Source organism: Hyla sarda, chromosome 10, assembly GCF_029499605.1.
Source record: "Hyla sarda isolate aHylSar1 chromosome 10, aHylSar1.hap1, whole genome shotgun sequence".
Taxonomy (NCBI): Eukaryota; Metazoa; Chordata; class Amphibia; order Anura; family Hylidae; genus Hyla; species Hyla sarda.
Genome location: NC_079198.1, coordinates 9,446,760 through 9,471,292, shown reverse-complemented (window position 1 = coordinate 9,471,292; position 24,533 = coordinate 9,446,760). Strand labels below are relative to the sequence as shown.

The window sequence follows — 24,533 nt, the reverse complement described above, 5'->3', positions numbered from 1 at the left end:
TGCAGAAGCACTGCCTTGCGCTCTCCCTGCCCCCACACCTTTTGACATGTTATAGAGACACATGAAAAGTTTAGATTTTTCAGTGTTCCACGACCAATAGCTAAAACTAGCTGGGAGAAGAGCGCGCTAACGGTGCATTCACATTGAGCAATTAAAGCTGAATCTCTGCTCCTGGAATTCAGCAAGCGCAGATTCAGTCTGGCAGCGGACAGAACATTTTTGGCAGTAGGACCGCGCAGCTCTGTGCCGTCACCATTAACTGCTATGCAGAGCTCGCGGACTTCCATGCAAAGAATGAACATGTTCCTTTGTTGCGCAGAACAATATAAGTGTCACAATTATCCCCCGCTGAAATTGCTCAGTGTGAATGGGTTTCGCGGAAGACCCATCCAGACTGATGCTGAAGTTTATCGCACGTAATTACTTATTTGTTAATGGGTAATTATTTATATATGGGTTTTGCACGCGGCTGAGTACCTCCTATAGATAATACAGCATTATAATAGTGAGGCCTTTCTACAGTATAAATCTGAGGGTTTTTTCTCCCATGATGTTTTGCATGACTGTACTTGAATTACGTACATATACAATACATTCTTAATCGTTCTCTTCCTTCCCCTTTTTTCTAAGTGATGTTCTTTATAATTGTATTTTATTACATTTTTTTATGCATTTTATGAACATTTCCCCTGAAACAACTGCTGCAGGAGAAATATGGGTCGAACATTTTATCACGTCATGCCCCCTTAATGCAAGTCTGTGGGAGGGGGTGTGGCAGCCACCATGCCCCCTCCTATAGACTTGCATTAAGGGGGCATGATGTGATGTCACAAGGGGCATGGCCATGACATCATGACCCCACAGCCCGCACCCAGCATTTAGAACAAAATGTTTCAAATGCTGGGGCAGTGGAGTACCCCTTTAAAGGGTACTCTGCCAGAAAATATCTTATTCCCTATCCAAAGGATGTGTTTTTACCAAAGCCATAAATATTAGATGTTAGGCAGCTATAATAGGCTATCAGATAACTAATGTGTTTGTGGGTGTCCGAATCCCCACACCTTCCAATATCATTAAAGTGGGTATTTATTTTTATTTTTTTAAATGAACTGGTGCCAGAAAGTTAAACAGATTTGTAAATGACTTCTATATAAAAATCTGAATCTTTCCAGTACTTATCAGCTATTGAATGCCCCACAGGTAGTTCTTTCCAGTCTGATCACAGTGCTCTCTGATGACACCTCTGTCCATGTCAGGAACTGTCCAGAGTGGGAGAAAATCCCCATAGCAAATTTCTCCTGCTCTGGACAGTTCCTAACATGGACAGAGGTGTCAGCATAGAGCACTGTGGTCAGACTGGAAAGAACTACACAATTAGCAGCTGATAAGTACTGGAAGGATTAACATTGTTAAATAAAAATAATTTACAAATCTGTTTAACTTTGTGGCATGAGTTGATTTGGAAAAAAATGTTTTCCACAAGAGTACCCCTTTAACATTCCTACCTGGCCTCAATCTTTTGCCAATGATTTAAGACTAACATTTTCTACAATCTAAGGCTACATTCACGAGGCAGAATTTCCAAGCACATTTGGCTGGAAAAATTCCAATTGGAAATTCTGCAAAATTTACTGCATTGTAGTGAATGTGGATTCCACTGTCCTATTCCAGTAGCAGAATATCCACTGCAGAAATTTTCGCGGTGGAAGTGCCGCATTTTGGATTGTTCACAAACATTGAACCTGTCAATCACCATTATTTTTAAATTAACTTACTTTTTCACAAATATTAGTTTTTCAAAAAAGTTGATGTTTTTTAATTAACTGAAGTATTATATTTTTCACATGATATAGCTATTAAATTCCTAAAATTCCAAATTGCTTATATTGCTATTTTAAATTGCTTAATAGCGATCAGATTTAAAAAAAAAAAATTCCTGCACTGTCATCTGTCATGTCATTGTGTATATGTATCTTCTGTTACTTTACAGCCTGGGAAGTCAACACGTGTCACCAATATGAGAAGATAATATTAGAACAAAAAGTGTCAGTTTACCTCTAAATAATAAAGTAGAGTAAAAAAAAAAAAAAAAAACATCACAGATGGATCCTCAGCGCCAATGTCTGGAGTCAAAAATAACGCCTGAGAAAATGTGAAAATGATAAGAATATAGTATAAACCCTCAATGTTTCATAAGTAAATGAATAATACATAAAGTTGAGTAGTAAGGATCTATTTTGTTCCCTTCCCCGAGGTCTGACACCATTTATTGTAATGAGTACAGGTTAGAATGCTGCCTGATAGTTATTTGCTAGGGCTTTACCCCCCTTACTGCTATAGCTTTATAAGGACATGTTCTGCAGGAGATGCCATTCTGGTTGTGTATGTGTGTAGGCCTGGCTGGCAGTAGCAGCAGCATGTGTGGTGACTGGTGGAGTTATAGTAGCCAGCGGACAGCAGGGGTTGTGAATTATCGGGAGTAGTAGTAGCCAGCAGACAGCAGGGGTTGTGAATTAGTGGTGGTTGTAGTAGCCAGCAGACAGCAGGGGTTGTGGATTAGTGGGAGTAGTAGTAGCCAGCAGACAGCAGGGGTTGTGAATTAGTGGGGGTCGTAGTAGCCAGCAGACAGCAGGGGTTGTGGATTAGTGATAGTTGTAGTAGGGGCAGTCACATTGCTGGGATTTGTAGTGCAGCAGAATCACTGGACCCAGCAATACAGGTCAGCCCACTGTTTTTATTATTTTTTTAAACCCACCTCTATGCTGTCTCCTGATTGGCCTATGCAAGTAATGATTGACTAACTTGCTGTCACGTGATCTTGCTGCTATCTGCAAAGTATTCTGGGCTACTCATGTGTTCCTCATCCCTTCTCCTATAAGGGTGCCGTTGTGAAGGCTCACACAAAGTTAACCTGGAAAGTTCTAATGTTCACCGGACATCATTTTAGGCAAAGTTAAAAACATAGTTTGACTTTCCCAATTTTACTAGTGTACGAGTGCATGTGTGTGTATATGTGTGTATATATATATATATATATATATATATATATATATATATATATATAATGTTTTTTTAACATTTTGGATGCGGTAATCAAGTTTGACCGGAGCGTCTAAGGGGTAAATGGCGGGCATCACCGTGATTGGTGATGTCCGGCATTAGCCACAGGTCCGTTGGCAGATAGCTGCCAGTGCCACCCCACTATGACTTGCGCTCAGCTCCTGAGTGCGTGTCATAGAAGGGAAGCAAGACAAAGGCACACAGGTACGCCCTTCATTCCTAAGAGGTTATAGTGTCCATATCATTTTACAAAAAGAGACATGTCAAAAGTTTTGATCAGTCGGGGTCTCAGCGCTCAGTGCTTACATCATGCTGTGCACTGTGGCGCACTTATTCATGACAGGTAACAGCTTTTCCCACAAGTTGAAGTTTAAGTGCAGAGCCAGGTAGGAGAAAGTGAAAGAGATGATGATGATCTGCGCCACTCTCTGAGGCAGCCCCCTCACTTCCTCTATGTGAGCTACAAAGAGTGAGATCAGTGTGCGAGACAACAGAATCAAGTATCTCTGGAGCTCAGCTGCTAAAGGTTGGTGGTTCTACCCGCAGAAGATCGCATCTTCTTACTGGTGGCTCCGTCAAAGGACAGACTCACCCTCTCATACCTCATTCCCAGGTTATCCAGCCCCATTATGCCAACAGGTAAGTGATGCAAAGAAATGCGTGTCTGTGGTTTGTGTTTGGGGAAATTGTTGCAATGTTGTTTTTAGGTGACCACAGGACAATTTTGAGGTCCCTGGCATAAGTAACCTCCTCCCTGTAAAAGGAAGCTCATGGATTTTCTTAATGTGGATGTATTTTCACTTGAAGGCTAAGTAGAGATTTGAGATGCAGAAAATATTACAAAACTATTGTAAAAAACAAACAAACAAACTGGGGAAAAATGTGTGTAAGTGGGTAAGTAACTGGCTCAGTGATAGGAAACAGAGGGTGGTTATTAATGGTACATACTCTGAGTGGGTGACGGTTACTAGTGAGGACCACAGGGGGCAGTACTGGGTCATATTCTTTTTAAAATATGTATTTATGACCTTGTAGAGGAATTATATAGTAAAGTGTCAATCTTTACACTTGATACTAAAGCAGATATTATAATAGAGGACAGTTCACTGTGTATAGTAGATAACACAATAGAGGAAATGGCACTGTCTATAGTAGATAACACAATAGAGGATGGTGCACTGTGTATAGTAGATAACACAATAGAGGATAGTGCACTGTTACATATAGATCTGAATAACACAATAGAGAACAGTGCACTGTAAATAGTAGATAACAAAATAGAGGACAATGCACTGTATATAGTAGATATACACTGGGGACAACTGACATGGAAAACAACTTAAGAACTTTAGTCGACAGTAAATGTAACTGCAGTGACCAGTGTGGGGGGGGGGGGGGGGTGCATCAAGTGGGGGCAAAGATGCCCTCGGCAAGGAAATAAATCTACTGCTGTACAAATCCCTAGTCAGACCACACATAGAATACTGTGTACAGTACTGGGCACCAGTTAACAAGAAAGATATAGTGGAGCTGGAGAGGGTTCAAAAACGGGCAACCAGAGTAATAAGGGAAATGGGAGGACTACAGTACCCAGAAAGATTATCAGAATTAGGGTTATTTAGTTTAGAAAAAAGAAGGCTTAGGGGAGACCTAATAACTATATATATATATATATATATATATATATATATATATATATATATCAGGGGACCGTACAGAGATCTCTCCCATGATCTATTTATACCCAGGACTGCATCTATAACAAGGGGACATCCTCTACGTCTAGAGGAAAGAAGGTTTCTACACCAGCACAGATGGGGGTTATTTACTGTAAGAGCAGTGAGACTGCGGAATTCTTTGCCAGAGGAAGCGGTCATGGGGAACACAATAAAAGAGATCAGGAGGGGTCTGGATACACTTCTAGAAGGTAATAAAATATTATGGATACTAGATCTATAGGGACAGAATGTTGATGCAGGGATTTATTCTAATGCCCTATTTACATAGAGTCAGGAAGGAATTTTGCCCCTGGTATGGGGCAGTTGGCATTAGCTTCATAAGGGTTTTTGGCCCTCCTCTGGATCAACACAGCAGGGACACAATAGATATAGGTTGAACTGAATTGACGTTTGTCTGTTTTTAACCGTATGAACGATGGCCCACATTTATCATTGTCTTTAGACTGTTTTTTGTGTCTAAAAAAGGGGCAAAAAAGGAGCAAGTAGGGTTTTTTGCGCCTTTTTTTGCCCCTTTTTGTTTACTTATTTCTGTCGATTTTGAGTTGCAATCCACTGATTTTGGCAATATACATGATATGGACGGGTTTTATCAACTGCGCCTTTTTGTGAAAAGGAGCAAAAAAGGCACAAAGCCACTGAAAAGTCTCAAAAACTACACCAGCATAGACATAGTGTAGCTTTTTGGTGTATGTGAAGAGAGAAATTACAGAAAATGTGACCTGCACAAAATTTATCATATGCCCTTTGACCATTTAATAAATTTGGGTCTCCTACACATCACCAGCACACAAAAAAAAAAAGGTGTAAAAAAAATGCTTCATTTACACCTAGAATGATAAATGTGGGCCCATGTTTCTATGTGAAAAAAAACCAAAAACATCATGGTACTTGGAGCCAGGAATCTTGCTTGTATAAATACATATAAATGATTACAGAAGGTGGAATTACAGTAAGTGTGAAAACTTCAGACACATCATGTGGGAAAGAGTTTGGGGAATAACCTTGGACCTAAGGGTTACTTACCCGCCACTGTCCCTTCATCTTACATTTTAGTTCTACAATCTTAGATACAGCCAATGATGTGAACGCGGTTTGCACACCAAGGATGTTGTTGTCCTTTTTTACTCGACGAGTAACATAAACATTCTGAGAAATAGTGACTGCAAGTCCAAAATAGAATTTCTGAAAAACAGCTAAGGAAGTCTTAAGAAAGAAGAAGTTGCAGTTCCTGAATTTTAGACATTTTATAGAGTGAAGGGACAACAAATCCTTTAGCACCCAACTTCATCAATCTATTGAAATATACAGAGTCCTTCTTTATGAAACATAACCCAAAGTATGTGTTAAGAAATGATACTGTTGAGGTTTTGCCAGCATGTTTTGATATTGATCTTTTAAATATGAGATTAAAACTCCTTAAAGGGGTACTCAGCTGCTCAGCGTTTGGAACAAAATGTTCCGAATGCTTAGAGCCGGAGCGGGAGCTCGTGATGTCATAGCCCCACCCCTCATGACATCATGCCACGCCCCCTCAATGCAAGTCCATGGGAGGGTTCAGCTAAGAATAAATTAAATCATTCACATGAGAGGATATTGCAATTTTTAGAAAATAAGTCACTTCCTCAAATCCCAGATACGGACAGCAAAATTGTGTTACATTGTACTCGGCATGTGAGTAATTATTTATTAATTGTAGCTTAATACTTTGCAGTATCAGAAATTTTCTGATGTCATACAGTATCTTTTTGTTGTTATTCCTCTTATACCACATTGGGCTGAAATCGAGCATTATACGCAATGGGGAAGAATTTGTAAACAGTAACAAAAATTGTCATATTCGTGTTTTATTATATTTGTCTACACAGCAGATAAAGTAAGCGGGGAAGCGAGGAGATGACACTACAGAGCAGACTGTGTATAACAGAGTAAAGGAGGAGTCAATTAAATTAACCAAATTCAGAATTTTTTCTTTCAATTTCTTTATTTAAAGAAGATGTACAGCGAAACAAAATGTATCCCCTTGCCGCAGGATAGGGGATGAGTGTGCGATCGCCGGGGGGGGGTTTGGGTCCAACTGCTGGGACCCTCCCTGATGTGCCATACGGGGCCCTGGCTCTGCTATTGCACATTTCGTACCAATCACATCAACTGATCGAAACACATCCTCTCCATTCATTTTTTAGGAATGCTGTGTTTTTGCCAGCTGTCGTGCTCAGTGCGAACATCATTTTCATGAGCAGAGCCAGGGACAAGCCGAGTCGGAACCCCCCCCCCCCCCCCCCCACCCTAGACATCTTTGTAAAAGAGAGTATGTAACAAAATCATATACGTTGGGTAGATTTTGCCAAAATGATAAAAATCTCACAGCTGGAGGTTACATTGTAATTTTTTGCAAATAGGATGAATAATGGATATATTCAGTTCTGGCGCTCCTCCAAGTTCAAAGCAATGTATATATATATATATATACTGTTTTAAACTTGAAATGCAACAGAACTGGATATATTCATTATTCATAATATTTACCACTGCTGATTGCCGAAACCCGGGATGTTATTATTTTAATATTATCATTTTTGGGATTGTAACTAAGTTTTCAGTCACAAAGCCGCGCAGTTAGTTGGAAATAAGCTTCGGCTGTCAGCCTGAAGTTCTACTTCTGTTTTCCTTTTAAATGGAATTTCACAAAAAGAGAATTTTTATTTCCTAGCAATGTGTCGAGGAGGCGGAGACAGAGCTGCTCAAGTGCCATAACCTGGCATCCCTTCTAGCCCGCCTCTTCTAGCCCCTCCCTGACTGACAAACAGGACTCTGTAAGACAATTGTATTTCTCAATAGAAAGAGGTTTATGTGAACTTTTGAAAGGGTATTTTGCTTTGAGACAGGAGATTTTTTTAAATAGAATTATTTACAAATCAGTTCAACTTTCTTGTATCAGTTGATTTAAAGAGGTTTTCCAGTAAAGTACCTCTTTAAGGAGATAAGGGACGCCCTTGGTGGGTGCAACCAGGAGAATTTACAGACAGATTAAACTAAAAATATAAATTTAGATGAAATCAGATTGTGAAATTCAAATTTATTTATTTGTTATTTATTAAGATAAAATATTAACTCTGTCAAACACCTTTACTGCCTCAAGGGATAACAGCAGGGAAGATGTTTGATTTAGAGAGGAATAGGTGACCAGGTCAGTAACTGTGAGTGTCGTATTTGTCTCTTCCTAATTAAACCGGCCCAATCAATTCTAATCATTCATCTATAAATAATTAGTTTGGCATAAAGGATTATTTCACTTTTTTGTAGTGATGTTGGATGGAATTTTGTTTTCATTGTGTGGGAATTTCCTTGGTTTTGGGAAGGGTAACTATGAGAGGTTGCAGCATCTCAGGACAGACTTCACCGGAGAAAAAATAGGGTTAAACGGTTTTTGTTTTTTTGATTATTTTTGAGTATGGTCAAACTTCTCGTGAGCCTGGGAATTTATTCTGTGTAAGTTTGTTAAGAGTTGTAGATCTCTCTATAGATCTAAAGGGGGAATTTAGCTTAGATACGTTCATTGTTGACACATAAAATACATTTAGATTATTAAGGAAATGATTAATGTTTTCTTGGGAACAATATATATAACACTCAGTATTGTATAACATTACATATACTATGCTGTAAAAGGCAGCAAAGGCATTAGAGTTACAGTATATTGTGGCTTATGAAGCTTTTCACCAACATCATTCAGTAAAACACATTTTGAAAAAACATTTTAAGGGGTACTCCGGTGAAAAACTTTTTATTTTTTTTAAATCAACTGATACCAATAAGTTAAACAGATTTGTAAATTACTTCTATAAAAAAAAAATCTTAATCCTTCCAGTACTTATTAGCGGCTGTATACTACAGAGGAAATTAATTTCTTTTTGGATTTATTTTCTGTCACAACCAGAGTGCTCTCTGCTGACACCTTTGCCCATGTCAGGAACTGTCCAGAGCAGGAGAAAATCCCCATAGCAAACATATGCTGCTCTGGACAGTTTCTACAATGGACAGAGGTGTCAGCAGAGAGCACTGTGGTCAGACTGGAAATAACTACACAACTTCTTCTGGAGCACAACGCAGCTGATAAGTACTGGAAGGGTTAAGATTTTAAAATAGAAGTAATTTACAAATCAGTTTAACTTTCTGGCACAAGTTTATATGAAAACATTTTTAAACTATTGTCTAACATTTTATCCACTTTGTTGCTTTTCCAATAAAATAACATTTTGTTTCAAAGTGGCATCTTTATTTTTAATGTCGGTATTATCGTAACTAGAAATGAACAAACTTATTAAAAGCTTGGCTCTTCTGGTTTGCCGAACTCTATCAAAAGGTATTGGTTCTGGTTGAAGCTGTACTTAGCCCAAAAACGTGTGTATACAGTGGGGATCAAAAGTTTGGGCACCCCAGGTAAAAATTTGTATTAATGTGCATAAAGAAGCCAAGGAAAGATGGAAAAATCTCCCAAAGGCATCAAATTACAGATTAGACATTCTCATAATATGTCAACAAAAGTTAGATTTTATTTCCATCATTTACACTTTCAAAATAGCAGGAAAAAAAAATGGCATCTGCAAAAGTTTGGGCACCCTGCAGAGTTAATATCTTGTACTGCCCCCTTTGGCAAGTATCACAGCTTGTAAACGCTTTTTGTAGCCAGCCAAGAGTCTTTCAATTCTTGTTTGAGGTATCTTTGCCCATTCTTCCTTACAAAAGTCTTCCAGTTCTTTGAGATTTCTGGGCTGTCTGTCACACACTGCTCTTTTATGGTCTATCCATAGATTTTCAATTATGTTAAGGTCAGAAGATTGTGAAGGCCATGGCAAAACCTTCAGTTTACGCCTCTTGATGTCATCCCCCGTGGATTTCGAGGTGTGTTTAGGATCATTATCCATTTGTAGAAGTCATCCTCTCTTTAACTTCAGCTTTTTCACAGATGGCATCAAGTTAGCATCCAAAATTTGCTGAAATTTTATTGAATCAATTTTTCCTTCTACTCGTGAGATGTTCCCTGTGCCACTGGCTGCAATACAACCCCAAAGCATGATTGATCCACCCCCATGCTTAACAATTGGACAGAGGTTCTTTTCATTAAATTCTGTTCCCCTTCTTCTCCAAACGTACCTTTGCTCATTCCGGCCAAAAAGTTACATTTTAACCTCATCGGTCCTCAGAACTTGTTTCCAAAATGCATCAGGCTTGTCTATATGTTCATTTGCAAAGTTCAAATGCTGATTTTTGTGGCTGATGTTTCTGATGACTCTTCCATGAAGACCATATTTGTACAAGTATCTCTTTATAGTGGAATAGTGTACAACAACTCCAGTGTCTGACAGATCTTTCTGGAGGGATTGTGCAGTCAAACGTGGGTTTTGAATTGTTTTTCTCACAGTCCTGCGAGCTGTTCTGTTTGATATTTTTCTTGGCCTTCCAGATCTTGCGTTAATTTCCACTGTTCCTGATGACTGCCATTTCTTAATCACATTCCGAACAGAGGATATTGACATCTGAAAACGTTTTGCTATCTTCTTATAGCCTCTACAGCTTTGTGAGTGTCAACTATTTAGAAGAACCCATGGTGCTGATTGTTGGGGCAAGGTCAGATGAGTCTGGGCATTTAAAACCTTTGAGATTGACATCACGTGGTCTTCCCAGATAATGACTGAGAACAATCCATGACACTGGCAGGTCTCAGATTTGCAAAGGGGGCAGTGCATGCTATAAATTCTGCAGGGTGCCCAAACTTTTGCAGGCGCCATTTTTTTGTTTTCTGTTATTTTGAAAGTGTAAATGATGGAAATAAAATCTAACTTTTGTTGACATATTATAAGAATGTCTAATCTGTAATTTGATGCCTTTTGGAGATTAGTCCATCTTTCCTTGGCTTCTTTATGCACATTAATACAAATTTTTACCTGGGGTGCCCAAACTTTTGATCCCCACTGTAACACAATCTAAGAGACCTAAAAGCCCTGTAAAATCCTACTAGCTCCCCTAGGAGTGTATTCATGGACTTTTGGGCAAAGTTCATTTCAAAGCTATGGCTCCCATAGACTTGCATTGAGGGGGCGTGGCATCAAGAGGGGGCGTGGATGACCCCCACAGTGTGCACACAGTGTTCGGAACTAAATGTTCTGAACGCTGACTAATGGAGTACCCCTTTAAGGCTTATTTCATTGCCTGTTCGCAAAGAACTTGTTTGTTGCGAACCCAACATTTTTTCGAAAGTTCAGCGAGCCCGGTGAACCGGTCTTTTTAAAAATTTGTTTATCTCTTGTCTTGTCATTGATAAACTAAAATAAGTCCTCTTACAGCAAAATCTATTTATTACATCACTTTGGGGTAGAACCTTTTAATTACAGTGACGTGGGCCTTACATATATCTATGACTTGGTTTCCTGATTTAGTCGCTGACAAACCTCATACGGAATGGACGCTGTGAAGCCGGTTTATCTTCTCCTCATCTGTCAAGGTAAATAGTGTCACAATTACAGAATAATCCCATAGAATGAGATTCTGTGACCCCCGACCTCATGTCCTGTCATTGTCTCCAGGCTTCTATCTGGGTTCTGAAGGTCAATATTGGACGTTCCCTTCTACAATCACTGCTCTGATCGGCTCCTGTGTGGAGATTCCTTGTACATTTATTCTGGGGACCTCAAGACCGTCCCGCACTGTATGGCATTTATATGATAAAAGTTTTTATTCAGAGATCCTAAACACCAAGGACTCATCTTCAGTACTGGAGGAATACAGAGGTAGAACCTCACTGGTCCCAGGTCAGGGCTGTACCCTGAGGATAGACCCTGTGAGGAGAGAAGACGGGAACAGATATTATTATCCAGGGATCGCAAGAGATAAATCTATAAATGCATATGATCAACAATCTAAATCTGTATATCTCCTTGTCAGAGGTAAATATAAAACATTACTTAAAAAAAAAAAAATAAATAAATAAAAAAAAATAAATAAATAAAAAAAAAAAAAAAAAAATATATATATATATATAGTCAGCACAACTACCTAATACACGAGGGCACACTGCTGTGGCACACACAAAGTACAGTATACAAAAAAGGAGGTTGCAGTCGCACTCTTCAGACATTTCTGCATGTGGTGATACCAAATATGTTTATTTATTTATTTCATTGTTTTAAATATTTTATTTATTTATTTTTGTGTGTGTGTGGGGGGGGGGGAGCTTCTTCACATTTATGAATTTTGTTTACTTGTTTTCTCCACTATATACACAATATATAGTAATTTAGGGACTAAATATAGCAATTTTTTACTTACTGATATTAACCAGAAGGCAGACCAGAGGAAAAGATTGTAGGAGCCGGCCAAGAGGTGGCGAGCATTATTACTTTTGGCCCCCCCGCAATCACGCTGCCGGTGGTCCGATGAGAACCCCTGAGTCCTGCATGTACTTGTATTGATCAGTATTGATCACGACATCTGCGCAGAACTGTTTGTATGGTTTGTGCACAGTACTAGAGACCGTATCTCCAGAAGGATATAGATATACAGTGGTCCCTCAACATATGATATTAATTGGTTCCAGGAGAACCATCATATGTTGAAACCGTCATATGTCGAGTACATATGTCTATGTAAAAATGGTAATTGGTTCTGGGGCCTCGGAACCATTGTATGTTGAATACATATCTCTATGGGAAACTGCTAATTGGTTCTGGGATGACCATTGTATGGGGAGTGTTTAACAAACCAGGGTGCCTCCAGCTGTTGCACAACTACAACTCCCAGCATGCATGTACAGCCATTGACTGTCTGGGCATGCTGGGAGTTATAGTTTTGCAACAGCTGGAGGCACACTGATAGGGAAACATTGATGTATGGGGTGTATAGTGTGTCTATGTATTGTATGTGATGTGTGACATCGCATACAGTACTGTACAGTTCTTTAAATACCTTCAGGGGGGACAGAATGTCCTCCATTACCATCCTGCCGACTACAGCTCTATAGGAAAGGAAGGGGAGGGCAGCCAGCAGCTCATTGGATGCCTGCAGCAAGATGCACAAGGCTATTGGCTATAGCTGCACTGGGGGGCGGGGCTTACACGGAGCTCACAGTGGAAGCCTGCGTGAGTTAGCAGGACAGCATGTGAGTAACAGGAGGCAGAACGGGGCACACGGGGACATTAAACAACTATCTGTCAGATGCTGAAGTTGTCAGCGCTGTCAGATAGCTGTTTGTACGATGGCCCCGACACACAGCAGCATCATATGTCGAGGCTGCCTTCAACATACGATGGGCTCTGAGAGGCCATCATATGTTGAAATGATCATATGTCGGGGCCATCATAAGTCGGGGGGTCACTGTATCGGAGAGTTCAGAGAAGATACTAAACTAGTACAAGGATTACAGGATAAAACTGACCAGGAAAGGTTAAAAGACCTTAACATGTATAGAAGAAAGAAGAGACAGAGGGATATGATAGAGACTTTATATACATAAAGGGAATCAACATGAACCTAGGGGAAATGTATACTCTTTCCATAACTTGCTCCTATCAATATGTATATATATATATATATATATATATATATATATATATATATATATATATATATATATTTATTTCTCAACATTGAAATTACAACACACAAAAATTGCAGGTGATTCTATTTTCAAATATCGAGCCGGGGCATGTATGAAAGTCAGATTAAAAGCAATTTTTTTCAGCCACAAGAAACCTCAAAAATCTGATTAAAGGGGTACTCCGGTGGAAAACATTTTTATTTTTTTTTTCAAATCAGTTGGTGCCAGGAAATTATACAGATTTGTAAATTACAAAAATCTTAATCCTTCCAGTACTTATGAGCTGTTGTATGTTCCACAGGAAGTTGTATAGCTCTTGCCAGTCTGACCACAGCGCTCTCTGCTGACACCTCTGTTCATTTCAGGAACTGTCCAGAGTAGAAGCAAATCCCCATAGCAAACCTCTCCTGCTCTGGAGAGTTCCTGACATGGACAGAGGTGTCAGCAGAGAGCACTGTGGTCAGACTGGAAAGAACTACGCAACTTGCTCTGGAGCATACAGCAGTTGATAAGTACTGGAAGGGTTAAACATTTAATATATAAAAGTAATTTACAAATCTGTATACCTTTTTGAAACCAGTTGATTTGAAAAAAAAAAAAAAAACTATAGAGGAGCCGAGCTGACACCTGCCGTCAGTGACCGTCATCCAATGGCGGGCGTTTAACCTCCTAAATGCTGCAGTCAGTAGCAACAGGAGGTTACATGACAGGCGCTTGTCTTGATGCAATCACATGGTGTTGATAGGTTATCATGGCAGCCTGGAGCCTTCTACCCCAGAACTTTGCCTACAAAGTCTACAGTTCACTGTGCAAAAATAACCACTAAAACAGCTACATAGACAGAAAATAAAAAGGTCATCAGAGTTAAAAATAAACCCCCCATAAAATTGTACAGATGTGATTTTTTTTTTTTACTTCTTCTCACATTTCTTTAATTGTGTTTCTTTTCTTTTTAATATTTATATTATTTTTCACATTTTTGATTAAAAAAGAAAAAAATTCTGATTTTTAAAATAAACTTCCTCAGATGCAATGAATGTTCAGCCTTATGAATCTAGAATTATGACTGAAGGAAAAGCCGCCACTATACAATGTTCTGCAAATCACACATGTGGCTCCAGTCCTCCTACTATACAATGGAACAAACCCGGACGAGTTACAAAGAAGTCAGTAGAGAATTCTAGAGGATTCTGGACAGAAAAATCAGAACTCACCTATATCCCTTCATATTTGGATGATTGGCGTCCTCTTCAGTGCACGGTGACATATCCTAATGGACAAAAAACTGAGAGCTTGCGAATGCTGAACATCTACTGTACGTATTAGAGGTGACCGGGTTCATTGAACATTTCCCGTTGGTTACGATAACTTTAGCAGCTGCCTATACTCTTCCCTTACCCATGTATCTCTGTGTTTACTAATCTCACTGAATTATCTGTATACATACTACTGTATATAGTCTAGAAAAAATATTTTAAAACCTAAAAATCCAGAGCCATCCCATAATAGCCTGTTGTATCAAATTTCATATCATTAACACATTTCTATTAAGAAATCAGGGATATTTAACATTAACTATATATTATATATGATTGGATACAATAAACAACACATTTAACCCCTTAAGGACCAGGCCATTTTACACCTTAGGACCAGAGCGTTTTTTGCACATCTGACCACTGTCACTTCAAACATTAATAACTCTGGAATGCTTTTACCTATCATTCTGATTCCGAGATTGTTTTTTCGTGACATATTCTACTTTAACACAGTGGTAACATTTTGTGGCAACTTACATCCTTTCATGGTGAAAAATCCCAAAATTTTATGAAAAAAATGAAAATTTTGCATTTTTGTAACTTTGAAGCTGTCTGCTTGTAAGGAAAAGGGATATTCCCCAAATTTTTTTTTTTTTAGATCACATATACAATATGTCTACCTTATGCTTGCATCATAAAATTGACATGTTTTTACTTTTGGAAGACACCAGAGGGCTTCAAAGTTCAGCAGCAATTTTCACATTTTTCACAAAATTTTCAAACTCACTATTTTTCAGTGACCAGTTCAGATTTGAAGTGGATTTGAAGGGTCTTCATATTAGAAATACCCAATAAATGACCCCATTATAAAAACTACACCCCCCAAAGTATTCAAAATGACATTTAGTAAGTGTTTTAACCCTTTAGGTGTTTCACAGGAATAGCAGCAAAGTGAAGGAGAAAATTCACAATCTTTATTTTTTACACTCACATGTTCTTGTAGACTCAATTTTTGAATTTTTGCAAGGGGTAAAAGGAGAAAATTTGTAGCCCAATTTCTCTCGAGTAAGCACATACCTCATATGTCTATGTAAAGTGTTCGGTGGGTGCAGTAGAGGGCACAGAATGGAAGGAGCGACAAGAGGATTTTGGAGAGAACATTTTTCTGAAATGGTTTTTTGGGGGCATGTCACCTTTAGGAAGCCCCTAGGGTGCCAAAACAGCAAAAAAAAAAAAAAACACATGGCATACCATTTTGGAAACTAGACCCCTCGGGGAACGTAACAAGGAATTAAGTGAGCCTTAATACCCCACAGGGGTTTCACAACTTTTGCATATGTAAAAAAAAAAATACAAAATGTTACCAAAAATGCTTGGTTTCCCAAAAATTTTACATTTTTTACAAAGGGTTAAAGCAGAAAATACCCCCCAAAATTTGAAGCCCAATTTCTCCCGATTTAGAAAACACCCCATATGGGGGTGAAAAGTGCTCTGCTGGCTCACTACAGGTCTCAGAAGCGGAGTAGTCACATTTGGCTTTTTGGAAGCAAATTTTGCTCTGGGGGCATGCCACATTTAGGAAGCCCCTATGGTGTCAGGACAGCAAAAAGCCCCCCACATGGCATTATATTTTGGAAACTAGACCCCTTGGGGAATGTAACAAGGGGTAAAGTGAACCTTAATACCCCACAGGGGTTTCACGACTTTTGCATATGTAAAAAAAAAATACCAAATTTTACCGAAAAATGCTTGGTTTCCCAAAAATTTTACATTTTTACAAAGGGTTAAAGCAGAAAATACCCCCCAAAATTTGAATCCCAATTTCTTCCGATTCAGAAAACACCCCATATGGGGGTGAAAAGTGCTCTGCTGGCACACTACAGGTCTCAGAAGAGGAGTAGGCACATTTGGATTTTTGGAAGCAAATTTTGCTCTGGGGGTATGCCGCATTTAGGAAGCCCCTATGGTGCCAGAACAGAAAAAAAAAAAAAACACATGGTATTATATTTTGGAAACTAGACCCCTAACTGGGGTAGACAGATGGGGTGCAGAGGCCCGTAATATGGGGTACAGTGGGCCAGAAAATTATAAAACATAATAAAACAGGATATGTTCCCAGGATGATGACCCAGAGCATAGCCAAAACTAAAAAAAAATATGCCCACCTCAAATCATCATTCTGTGAATGTGATGTGTGTGGCCGTCCCTAACCTGTTGCCTCAAATGCGCACCCGCTCAGGTGGAGAAAGAGCGCTGCGCATTTGAGGCAACATAAAAAGTCCCCGATGATAGTGACTCAGTGACCTAAGACCCATTTTTGAAAAAACACCCCCAGAGGTCTTATCAGGTTTTGGGTTTTTTTTCAGGTTTTTTTGGGCAATTTAGTGATTTTATGGGGGTTACATTTTGGAATGTACTCTGGACTTGGTATATTGGTCAAATTATGGAAAATTCTAATGAAAAGGGAAAATGTAGTGCTCCATGGAAGTGTGATACTCCCTGAAGCAGCCTATGCAGAGGCCCGGATTATCTGGGCAAGTGTCGCATTGATATGTGGTGTCCTTCCGTCTCCCCTTCCTGTGACACACTCTGCATTTTTTCTGGGTTTGTCCCTTCTTTCCAGTGGGGGGGATCACACCTAGAAAGTGCTGGCCGGGGACAATCCTGGCGCCTATAACTCCAGACCCTTGGGAAGTCCGGCCTGATCTTTCCCGGTCGCCAAATATCAGGGCCCTTAGGACTTCTTCTTGGTACTGGAGGAATGTCCCTGTGTTGCCAGCGTACTGGGATAGTACAAAAGCGTTGTACATGGCAACATGTACCAAGTAGATCGCAACTTTTTTGTACCATGCCCGTGTTTTCCGCATGGCGTTGTATGGCTTGAGGACTTGATCTGAGAGATCAATTCCCCCCATATACCGATTGTAGTCCAGAATACAATCGGGCTTGAGGATCGGTCCCACGGTACCTCGCACAGGGACAGGGGTGCTGCCATTCCCATGAATAGTGGTGAGTATAAGGACATCCCTCTTATCCTTATACTTCACCAACAACAGGTTATCATGGGTCAGGGCATGGGACTCACCCTTGGGAATAGGCGTCTTGACCAAATTTAGAGGGAGGCCTCTCTGATTCTTCTGCATGGTCCCACAAGTGGACGTGGATCTGGCGGCAAGGGATGTGAAGAGAGGGATGCTGGTATAAAAGTTGTCCACGTACACGTGGTAACCCTTATCCAGCAATGGGTGCATAAGGTCCCAAACGGTTTTTCCGCTAACAACCAGAGTGTGGGGAACAATCTGGGGGTTCAATACGGGAATCTCGTCCCTCATACACTCTAAACTTGAGAGTGTACCCGGAGGTACTCTCGCAGAGTTTATAGAGCTTCACGCCATACCGCGCCCGCTTCGAAAGAATATACTGGCGGAAGATGAGTCTCCCCTTAAAACTGATGAGAGACTCATCTACCGAGAGGTCCCTGAGCGGTACGTAGGCCTCCAAAAATTTGGCCCAAAAAAGTAATCGATGACCGGCCTCACTTTGTAAAGCCGGTCATAGACGGGATCACCTCGGGGCGGACATGCCGCATTAACTGCATAATGCAGGCATTTCCAAATAGCCTCGAACCGCCTCCGTGTCTTTGCCATACTGTAAAGCAGGGGCTGGTAGAGGACGTCCCCGCTCCAGTAATGACGAGCACTTGGTTTTTTGTCCAGGCCCATATGCAGCGAGAGGCCCCAAAATGTCCTCATTTCCGCTGCATCAATGGCGCGCCATTCAATAGACCTGGCCAAAAAGGAATCTGGGTGGTGGGCAATGAACTGCTGGGCGTACAAGTACGTTTGCTCCACCATTAGATTGACCAGGCTGTCACTGAAAAAAAACTTTAAAAAGTCCAGATCAGTGAAGCCAGCATGGTCAATCCGGATTCCTGAGTCGCCAACAAACTCAGGAATCCGTGGCTGATAATCCTCTGGGGGGCTCCAGACAGGGTCATCGGAAGGGGGCTCCAGTGCACTTGTCTGGGGGGCCGGACTCCTATTACGAGCAGCATTGCCACTCGTACTAGTGTTGGCCGCTGGGTCACTCTCATGGGGGGTGCGTGGCCTCGCCTGGCGGCGTCTCCGCCGCCGTCCGGGGGACTCATCAGCACTGCTAGATTATGAGGAGGTTGATGAAAAACACAAAAATGTTGGATCTTTCCTCACTGGCAGATTTGGAGTCGGAAGCTAAAAAAGCGTAAGCCTCCGGGGGGGGGGGGGGGGGGGGTGGCAGGGAGGGAAGGGTGTGTGTGCGGGGGGGGGGGGGGGGAAGGAAGTGTGTATGTGGTGCTTGGTGTACTACTTTATATATAACGGTGTGTTATAATTTGGGGGGGGAACGCTGCGGCCAAAAAAAAAAAGGGTGGCGCACGCAGCTCCCTGTTCCCCTAATAGGACCCGGAGTCAGGGATCAGACCCTAATAGGACCCTTTGGGACCTATTAGGGCGTCGGTGGGGGGGTACTTTTTTTCTTCTTCTTTTTTTTTTACTTTTTTAACTTTATTAGTCCTACCTGTCCCTATACACTGCTCTCCCTATTGTATCAGCTCCTGAGGGGGCTCCGGCTCCGAGAGGGGGTCGACGGTCTTCTCCTCACTGCTGCACCCGCTGAGTGAATGCAGAGAGCGGGTACAGCAGTGGGAAGGAGCCGTTAACCCCTCCTCTGCCGTTCTGCTATTGGCTGGACGATCGCCGGCCAATAGCAGCGTTGGGTGATTGGCGGTGTATTGTACACCGCCGATCACTATTTATTTCCAGTTCATCACTGACCCGAATGACCGGAATCACTGCAGATCGCCCGTGCGATTTCACGGACGATCTGCGGCGATCGTCGACATGTGGGGGTCCCGGGACCCCCCTTGGCGTTTGCCTGGGATGCCTGCTGAATGATTTCAGCAGGCGTCCGGTTTCGAAACCCGCCCGGCACACGGCGGGATGCGAAATTTGCTGGGACGTATGACCCAGGGCGCAGACTTAAGACCCAGGGTGCAGGGATGTACTCATATGTCCGTGGTCCTTAAGGGGTTAACAGTTAAAGGGGTACTCCGGTGGGAAACTATTTTTATTTTAAATCAACTGCTCTCAGCAAGTTAAACAGATTTGTAAATTACTTATATTTAAAAATCCTAATCCTTCCAGTACTTATCAGCTGCTATATGCTCCACAGGAAGTTCTTTTTTTTTTCTTTCCAGTCTGACCACAGTGTTCTCTGATGACACCTCTGTCCATGTCAGGAGCTTTCCAGAGTAGGAGCAGTCAAGTTCAAGTCTTTGCACGACAGTAAGCCAACCTGTGTAGGCCGTCTACAGTAGAGTTTGAGCTAATCGGTCCATGTATCATGTCTACAACTACATTTTACTGGTGAACTCATCTACATGTGTGCCAAGCACACCAGAGACCTTCCACTTAGTATATCTGCTAAAAATGCAACTCTTAAAGGGACAGTGACCAACTTCTCACTCATCTGCCTGTATCATGTAACATTCCTGAGGATTTGCACAGAAGGTTCTAAGTTGCTCCACATTACACAAGTGGCTCTTATTGACGTATCCTTTTTTACTTTGGAGAATCGGGGCCCACTGGAGAATGTTCTAGTCTTCTGATGGGGCAAGTGAACTCTGTCCACTTTTATGGCACTATAACACAATTTAAACAGGTGTTGGCAGCGGGGTGTCGGCAGTGGGGTGTCGGCAGTGGGGTGTCGGCAGTGGGGTGTCGGAACACTATGCTTTACTCATAAAAGGTAGATAGGAAGATCAATGTCAATCAAGGCCAGCGGGGAGGAGCAGTTGCCGGGAACCCACCCAATGACTAGTTACCCCGGTCCTGACAGCTTTTTTGGACTGTGATTTCTCTGAATGGAGTTTCAGAATTGGATCACTGTCTGGGAGTAAATCATATGTTTCGGGACCCCACTCCTTGCACCTGTTTCTTGCTGATGACCGGTTCCTTCAAACCCTATACATAAGAGCCTATGGAGCCCAATATTATTATACATCATAGTACTTTACGGACCTCCATCGTCATCAGACACTACATTCATTGAGATGAAAGCTTCATATACCTAACCACTGGTTTATATCAACATTGAATATTAAACTGAGCTTTACTAATATTACAACAGAGAATAAAGTACATTTTATCTTTTAACATAACTTTATTACATTTTAACATTTTTTTATTTAATTTGTCAAATAAATTCAGGGTTGTTGGACAGGGTTGTCAGTATTTGCTGATGCAAAGCTTAAAATATCCTGCACAGGTATAGAGGCAAATTGTTAAATACTCTCTGCCAGCGGCCACCACTAGGGGGAGTATAGGAGCTCACTGTATACTTAATGCTGATAATGCTGATAACTGAAGCGGGCTGTGCTTTTTATTTCTATTTTTTTATTTAAAAAGCATTCCCAACAAAAGTGACATGTTGTGGTCACCTCTAAGGTGTACAAAGTCTTATAGTTAGCTTATTTACCGCTGTCTTTATGAGCTGGTCATCAACTCATAATTGATGACAATTATAACTTAACAAAATCTTAATAATTATTTACCTGCACAGATGCACCAAAAAATGTCACCGTCATTATGAAGAACCAAGTGATGAGACTTTAGTAATGCAGATATCAGAGATAGTTTTTATTTACTTACATTTTTCTTTTCTTGACATTTCTAAGATTGATGTTATTGTCAACACACATGTAATTTTCCTACAAAAGATGACCCGATGATGACAATAATCTGTTGTAATAACTAAACTATAACAACATTTCACCTCCACAGATGCGCCAAAGAATGTGACCGTCACCGTCATTGGGAAGGATGAAGTAATAGAGGGAAGTAATGTGACTTTACAATGTAACAGCGTCTCCAATCCTGATGTTTATAAGTATGAATGGTACAAAGGGAAAGAGAAAACCAGATTACAGTATACAGGACGGGAGATCACAGTGAGGAAAGTGACCGGGAACATGGAGCCCTATTCCTGTGCTGCTATAAATACTAAGGGGAGAGGAGAATCAGCCCTGATGGAGATACCTGTACTATGTAAGTATATAGATATACCTGTATTATGTAAGTATATAGAGATACCTGTACTATATATGTATATAGAGATACCTGTACTATGTAAGTATATAGAGATACCTTTATTATGTAAGTATATAGAGATATCTGTATTATGTAAGTATATAGAGATACCTGTATTATGTAAGTATATAGAGATATCTGTATTATGTAAGTATATAGAGATACCTATACAATGTAAGTATATAGAGATACCTGTACTATGTAAGTATATAGAGATACCTGTATTATGTAAGTATATAGAGATACCTGTATTATGTAAGTATATAGAGATACCTGTGCTATGTAAGTATATAGAGATACCTGTATTATGTAAGTATATAGAGATACCTGTATTATGTAAGTATATAGAGATACCTGTATTATGTAAGTATATAGAGATACCTGTGCTATGTAAGTATATAGAGATACCTGTACTATGTAAGTATATAGAGATACCTGTACTATGTAAGTATATAGAGATACCTGTACTATGTAAGTATATAGAGATACCTGTATTATGTAAGTATATAGAGATACCTGTATTATGTAAGTATATAGAGATACCTGTACTATGTAAGTATATAGAGATACCTGTACTATGTAAGTATATAGAGATACCTGTACTATGTAAGTATATAGAGCTACCTGTACTATGTAAGTATATAGAGATACCTGTACTATGTAAGTATATAGAGATACCTGTATTATGTAAGTATATAGAGATACCTGTATTATGTAAGTATATAGAGATACCTGTATTATGTAAGTATATAGAGATACCTGTATTATGTAAGTATATAGAGATACCTGTATTATGTAAGTATATAGAGATACCTGTATTATGTAAGTATATAGAGATACCTGTACTATGTAAGTATATAGAGATACCTGTACTATGTAAGTATATAGAGATACCTGTATTATGTAAGTATATAGAGATACCTGTACTATGTAAGTATATAGAGATACCTGTATTATGTAAGTATATAGAGATACCTGTACTATGTAAGTATATAGAGATACCTGTACTATGTAAGTATATAGAGATACCTGTATTATGTAAGTATATAGAGATACCTGTATTATGTAAGTATATAGAGATACCTGTATTACGTAAGTATATAGAGATACCTGTACTATGTAAGTATATAGAGATACCTGTACTATGTAAGTATATAGAGATACCTGTACTATGTAAGTATATAGAGATACCTGTACTATGTAAGTATATAGAGATACCTGTATTATGTAAGTATATAGAGATACCTGTATTATGTAAGTATATAGAGATACCTGTATTATGTAAGTATATAGAGATACCTGTATTATGTAAGTATATAGAGATACCTGTATTATGTAAGTATATAGAGATACCTGTATTATGTAAGTATATAGAGATACCTGTATTATGTAAGTATATAGAGATACCTGTATTGTGTAAGTATATAGAGATACCTGTATTATGTAACTATATAGAGATACCTGTATTATGTAAGTATAAAGAGATACCTGTATTATGTAAGTATATAGAGATACCTGTACTATGTAAATATATAGAGATACCTGTATTATGTAAGTATATAGAGATACCTGTATTATGTAAGTATATAGAGATACCTGTATTATGTAAGTATATAGAGATACCTGTATTATGTAAGTATAAAGAGATACCTGTATTATGTAAGTATATAGAGATACCTGTATTATGTAAATATATAGAGATACCTGTATTATGTAAGTATATAGAGATACCTGTATTATGTTAGTATATAGAGATACCTGTATTATGTAAGTATATAGAGATACCTGTACTATGTAAATATATAGAGATACCTGTACTATGTAAGTATATAGAGATACCTGTATTATGTAAGTATATAGAGATACCTGTACTATGTAAGTATATAGAGATACCTGTATTATGTAAGTATATAGAGATACCTGTATTATGTAAGTATATAGAGATACCTGTATTATGTAAGTATATAGAGATACCTGTATTATGTAAGTATATAGAGATACCTGTATTATGTAAGTATATAGAGATACCTGTATTATGTAAGTATATAGAGATACCTGTACTATGTAAGTATATAGAGATAACTGTATTATGTAAGTATATAGAGATACCTGTACTATGTAAGTATATAGAGATACCTGTACTATGTAAGTATATAGAGATACCTGTACTATGTAAGTATATAGAGATACCTGTATTATGTAAGTATATAGAGATACCTGTATTATGTAAGTATATAGAGATACCTGTATTATGTAAGTATATAGAGATACCTGTACTATGTAAATATATAGAGATACCTGTATTATGAAAGTATATAGAGATACCTGTATTATGTAAGTATATAGAGATACCTGTATTATGTAAGTATATAGAGATACCTTTATTATGTAAGTATATATAGATACCTGTATTATGAAAGTATATAGAGATACCTGTATTATGTAAGTATATAGAGATACCTGTATTATGTAAGTATATAGAGATACCTGTATTATGTAAGTATATAGAGATACCTGTATTATGTAAGTATATAGAGATACCTGTATTATGTAAGTATATAGAGATACCTGTATTATGTAAGTATATAGAGATACCTGTATAATGTAAGTATATAGAGATACCTGTACTATGTAAGTATATAGAGATACCTGTACTATGTAAGTATATAGAGATACCTGTACTATGTAAGTATATAGAGATACCTGTATTATGTAAGTATATAGAGATACCTGTACTATGTAAGTATATAGAGATACC

The 24,533-nt window shown here is 39.3% G+C and overlaps 1 protein-coding gene across 3 annotated transcripts in view; it reads left to right on the top strand.

The window, feature by feature from the left end:
* Positions 1 to 3,550: 3,550 nt before the first annotated feature.
* The window catches only part of LOC130294679 (B-cell receptor CD22-like), a 67,557-nt gene continuing 46,574 nt past the window's right edge, over positions 3,551 to 24,533 (top strand). For 2 of the 3 annotated variants that reach the window (XM_056544876.1, XM_056544874.1), the window contains exons 1-2: positions 3,551 to 3,699; positions 11,237 to 11,301. In XM_056544876.1, coding sequence (XP_056400851.1) covers positions 11,259 to 11,301 — 43 coding nt within the window. In that variant the 5' untranslated portion in view covers positions 3,551 to 3,699; positions 11,237 to 11,258. Of the gene's footprint in view, positions 3,700 to 6,406; positions 6,471 to 11,236; positions 11,302 to 24,533 lie in introns of those variants that run through there. The other variant, XM_056544875.1, reaches the window with a different exon arrangement.